Source organism: Arachis ipaensis, chromosome B9 (assembly GCF_059453495.1).
Source record: "Arachis ipaensis isolate K30076 ecotype BB chromosome B9, ASM5945349v1, whole genome shotgun sequence".
NCBI classification, from domain to species: domain Eukaryota; kingdom Viridiplantae; phylum Streptophyta; class Magnoliopsida; order Fabales; family Fabaceae; genus Arachis; species Arachis ipaensis.
This window is the reverse complement of record NC_142444.1, coordinates 30,797,501-30,803,544: the sequence shown is the minus strand read 5'-3', so window position 1 is coordinate 30,803,544 and position 6,044 is coordinate 30,797,501. Positions and strand designations below refer to the sequence as shown.

General features: G+C 30.5%; 1 protein-coding gene across 1 annotated transcript; it reads left to right on the top strand.

The window, feature by feature from the left end:
* Positions 1 to 1,733: 1,733 nt before the first annotated feature.
* On the top strand, positions 1,734 to 2,530 carry LOC107615374 (rhodanese-like domain-containing protein 6). The gene has a single exon (XM_016317439.2). It carries the CDS (start codon positions 1,734 to 1,736, stop codon positions 2,418 to 2,420), a length of 687 nt encoding a protein of 228 aa, XP_016172925.1. The 3' UTR covers positions 2,421 to 2,530.
* The last annotated feature ends 3,514 nt before the right edge of the window (positions 2,531 to 6,044 follow it).

Genomic DNA, 6,044 nt, shown 5'->3' with positions numbered 1-6,044 from the left:
AAGAATAATGTTGTTGCTATTATGTTCAAGCTTGCTAAAATAAAGGATTGATATGATGTCGTTATCCAATAAAATTAGTCGTCGTTTACTTTTTTTTTTACATAAATTAAAAAAGTTAATTGCAATAAACACATCAATAAATTTAAGGCAACTATTCAAATGAAGATAACAAAATTATTTTTTTATAAAGATGTTTTGTTAAAAAATATAATTTATTTATTTGGCTATACTTTAAACAAAAACAACACTTTTAGAACATATCAAAATCTAACTATACAATCTATCATCTAAGAGTCAAAAGAAAACATTTTAATATGAAGACAATTATAAAGTCTTCATAGTAATATCCACTTAAATTTAATATTTTGTACATTAGAAATTTTGGAGGCCATAAGTTTTATAATAATTTTAACTAGTATTTAATTAGTATAAATATTAAATTATTTTTAACAAATAAATTGTACAAATTTTGATATATATATATATATATATATATATATATATATATATATATAAATTGTATTAATTTATGTGCAAACTTTGATAATTAGAGATATAAATTATATATTTTTTGTATATAAATTCTTATAAATATAAATACAAATTATTACTGACTAAATACTGATTTAAAATAATAATATTTGTATGTAGCATTGTTGTTTTGTCTCCACCTCTTTAACTATGCTACCACATCTTTTACTAGTTAATCTCTCTTTTTGCTCTACATCAATATATGCTGCTTATGTTTGGAAAGCAGTGCAAATTATAAAATCTTGATTTTTTCTTGGGGCTTGAGGGAATGACAGCTTATGTGGGATTTTTTGAATTGTGCAAACCCAAAAGGGGAAGAAAAGGTTTTTGTGTTAGCAGCTTGTGGAAGTATTGGAAGTTTAGTTGGGTAATATGCAAAGCTTTTCGGTCGCTATGTTGTTGGTTGTGTTGGAAGTCAAAACAAGGTCAACACTTATTAACACTTTGGTATTCAACTTGCATTGGGTATATCGTTAACAAAGCTTAGCCCTTGTGTAATTTTATGTAGGTGGCATTTCTTAAAGATAAGCTACTATTTGATGATGCATTCAATTACAAAGAAAAAACAGATCTAAGCTCTACTCTTAGAAGATATAAAATATACTTAGGCCCAGTTTGGGTAACTAACTTAATTAAGTTCCTTTTGATAAAATAACTTAAACAATAAATGACTCTGTTAAAAGTAACTTATAAATAAGTTATTTTGTATTTGGATTTTTAACTCTAAAAGTGCTTATTTTAAAGAAATGTAGTGAAAAGTAGAAGTATTATGAGAGAAGTCATTTTTTTTAACTTCTCTATAAGCTTCAAAATAGCTTCTTAGAAAATTGCAATTTGGTTTTAAAAATTGCACCCAACATTAATACTACTACTTTTCATAAGTCAAAAGTTAAAAAAAGCTACTTCTAGAGTTTTCCAAACGGACCCTTAGTTTAATTGAAGTATTAAGACGTGATGCTTCTTTTATTTACTATAGGATGATTTAGAAGTAATTTAAAACCGCCACAAAATTAAAATATAACCACTGCAAAATTTCGGTTGTGGTGTAGTGATTTCATTAGCTTTAAAAACTTATATTTCACCCCATTTTATTAATTAAGGGTTTCTGATATCTTTAATTAAAATAAAATATTAGTTGTTTATAATTATTCACCAATTTTTAATATTAATTTAATTTTACATCTTATTTATTTAAAATACGAATGATTAAGGGAAGAACATCATCATTAGCAAAAAGACTAAAGAAAATTGCCGAATTTGTTTTCGTGGATGCACCTCATGAGTTGTCATTCATTTATCAAACAACTTTGGCCAAAGGTGCGATTTGTGAATCATCTCCAATGCTGTCTAGTCCACCTCCACCTTTGGAGAATTGCAAGAATAAATTTGCATGGTTAGTAGCTCCCAATTCTGATGGAAGTACTGATGTCAATTGGAAGGTAGCAGAAGGCCCATTCGATCCACTTCAATACCAGCAACAAACTGAAGGATATGATACTTCCCTGTCACACTTGAAGAACGTTTTTTCCCAACAAGGGTCATTTGACGGTATCTTGGGATTTTCACAGGGAGCGGCGATGGCGGCTTTAATCTCTGCGCAACAAGAACAACTAAAAGGTGAAATGGACTTCAAATTTGTAATAATATGCTCAGGCTTTTCTCTCAATGTAAAGGAGATGGAACGCGGCATCATCAAGTGCCCTTCTCTTCATATTTTCGGCAATGAACATGGTAAGGACAGGCAGATAGCCAACCAAGCAAGCAAGGAACTTACTTCATTGTATGACGATGGTTGTTCTGTGATAATTGAACATGATTGTGGTCACATAATTCCTACTCGATCGCCATATATTGATGAGATAAAGGGTTTCCTTGGACGTTTTCTGTAAGAGGTTATCGAGTAAAATCTCTAGTTTTTGATACAAGTGAAACCTTGCAACTTTGCTTTATTGTATTATCTGTGTTCTGTATACCATTTTTGCTCCATGATGATGCAATTGGCTTGCTTCTTCTTGTTATGTATTACAAATGTGCTTCTTGTTATGTATTCAAAAAACCATTCTGTATACCTAAAGATTTTTCGTAGTAGAATGGCAGGAGGCTATTCACACTGGCATTTACCTCCTCATCAAGATAAAGGGATATTATTATTATTATTATTATTTAGTAGGAGGAGGAAATTTTATGGTATTGTGATTTGTGACCGTAGAACATAATATGGAGGATGAGTGTAAAATTATGAAAAGCGGGAGAATCATCATCTTAAAGTTGTTGAGAATGACAATGTTTGTCAAATCTCTCTATGTACAACAGTGATTATTCAATACAATGTCTATATAGATAGGGTCAATGTAGAATAGCTTATTACTGATGTTCCACATTACGAAGATAATGTTCAAGTAGACCATATGATGGAGGATCAAACTCTTCATAATGAACATGTTATTCAATAACATATAGCTCAAGAATAACTTCAAAAAGAGGAAAAACCTGTTATGCTACTACCTTTACAAGAGGTTGATGATGCAACATTAAGAAGATCAACAAGAATAAGAAAGCCTGCAATTTCTAGTGACTATGTGGTGTATCTTGCTGAGTCTGACTATGATGTTTGTGATGAAAATGACCCAACGACATTTTTACAAGCAATGGAAAGTCGTAATTCCAATTTATGGCTAGATGCTATGAAGGATGAAATGAATTCTATGGCGGATAACCAAGTTTGGGATCTTGTAGAATTGCCTGATGGAAAAAATGCCATTGGCTGCAAATGGGTCTTTAAGACCAAGAAGGATTCATCAGGTAATATTGAGCACTACAAGGCTTGACTTGTTGTCAAATGATTTATTCAAAGGGAAGGATTGACTACATGAAAACCTTTTCTCCTGTTTCAAAGAAAGACTCTTTTCGTATCATTATAGCATTGGTAGCACACTTTGACATGGAATTGCATCAAATGGATGTGAAAACGGCCTTCCTTAATGGAGATTTGGAAGAAGAGGTCTATATGAGACAACCTGAAGAGTTTATTTCAACTGCTGGTAAGGAGTTAGTTTGCAAGCTTAATAGAGTAATGTATGGTCTTAAGCAGGCTTCCCGACAGTGGTATTTGAAGTTTCACAATGTGATTTCTTTATTCGGGTTCATTGAGAATATTTATGATCAATGCATATATCACAAGTTTAGTGGGAGCAAGATCATATTTCTCATCTTATATGTAGATGATATTTTGCTTAGAAAAAATAATTTAGGGTTGTTAAAGTGAAACAATTTCTCTCTAGACATTTTGATATGAAAGATATGAGTGATGCATCTTATATCATTGGCATAAAAATTTATAGAGATAAACATAAAAAAATTTTAGGTTTATCTTAAGAAACCTATATTAATAAAGTTTTTGAGAGGTTTAAAATGTAAAATTGTTCACCAAGTGTTGTACCTATTATGAAAAGTGACAAATTCTGCTTAGATCATTGTCCAAAAAATGAACTTGAAAAGGAACAAATGCAAAATATTCTTTATACTTCAGTCATTGGAAGCCTAATGTATGCTCAGGTCTGTATAAGACCTGTCATTGCTTGACCTGACATTGCTTTTGTTGTTAGCATGTTAGGAAGATATTAAAGTAATCCAGGAATTATCCATTGGAGAGCTACAAAGAAGATCTTAAGGTATCTTCAAGGGTCTAAGGACTTCATGCTTACATATAGACGAACTGACAATTTAAAAATTGTTGGATACTCATATTCAGACTTGGCGGGATGTGTTGATTCTAGGAAGTCAACGTCAGGATACATCTTTATGCTTGCTGATGGAGCAATATCTTGAAAGAGTACAAAACAATCACTTGTAGCCACTTCTACCATGGAAGTCAAGTTTATTGCTTGTTTTGAGTCTACATCACAAGGTGTTTGGTTAAAGAATTTCATCTCTGGGCTTAAGATATATGGATTGTATCTCTAGGCCATTGAGAATATATTGTGACAATTCAGCTGCTATATTTTTATGGCTACGAATAATAGAAGTAGTAGTTGAAGTAAGCACATCGATATTAAGTACTTAGCCATTAAAGACCGAGTTAGGTTTAATGAGGTACAGATAGAGTAGATTAGTACTAAACAAATAATAGTTAATCCTTTGACAAAAGGCATGCCACCAGGATTGTTTAAGAATCATGTTACTAGTATGGGTTTATGTTCTGTAACGACAATTATATGACTTATATATTATATGACATATTTGGATACGAAATTCTTATTATTGTTTGTTTCTCATTTGGTTAGTATTTATGCGCATACATGATTGAGAATGACAAATAAAATTCAGTGAAGGACCTAGAATAAGCATTGGGCTTATTTCTACAGAAACACCATATAAAGAGTTTATTCAATTAGGAGATGTTACATTGTAATACATAGAAAGTAATACTCGATTAATGAGAACCTACCGCTATGATTCTTGTAATTTGTCTTAATTGTTTAAGCATAGTATGTAATTATAGACTATACGTAATAAATGTTGGATCAAGTGGGAGAATGTTAAAATTTTTATTCTAATTGTGGTCTAATTTGTTAGTATAGAAATTAGTTTGGGTGATGTTGTAATTATTAATTAATTATATTAGCAGTTGGTCTGTTCTTTGATGGAAAGAACACGACTGTTCATAAACTTTATAAAGTTTGGGTCCCCAATTCTGATTACATAACAAAAATAAACACATTTTGATTCTATCTGATTTTATGATTCAAGAATTGGAAGTTCTAAATTAAATCAAAGAATTTATTAGTAATGGCTGGAGGTACGCAAATTATTGATTTTATAAAATATCTAACATTTTGAAGAAAAAAATTTAAAATTTAAAATTGTTGGCAGATTTATCATAGGTTAAATCTTCCGGTAGTTATTAATTTAATTATTAGTAAATAATATATTACCGTCGGATTCTCTTGAGAATAAATCCGACGGAAAAAATTATTGACAGCATTTTCTTACAATAATAAGTGGCAGATGAAAAAAACTGCCAGTAAACAATTACCGATAAAGTTTATACCATTAAATTTATTCTGACACTAAATAAATTACTAACAGATTTTTTTGATAAATTCATCGATAAATCTGACAGTATCCGTTAAATTTTTTGTAGTGAAATGCCAAGACCAAAGCAAATCGCGAGATCAAACAATAACGCCAAGACAAAGACACAAACTTAATCTTGAACTGAATTGACTTTTCTTTCTAGTTGAAGACTTTTCACTCATAAGCTTTTCCAAATAATATCTCATTTCATCATAAGCCTTTTTTGTATATAAGGAAGACTCAAACAAAAACTTAATATATCTATTGAGACCAAAATGAAAAAGAATATCACCCAATGTGTAGTGTTTGATTTCTGAATTTTCTCCTTTAGTTTCTTTGAAAACTAATTCTTCTTCTAGTAGCGAAATCCTAGCTTTACCAGCCGTTGTAGCAAATTATTTTTCATTGTTATCATGATACTTTCTTTTTCTATTTGA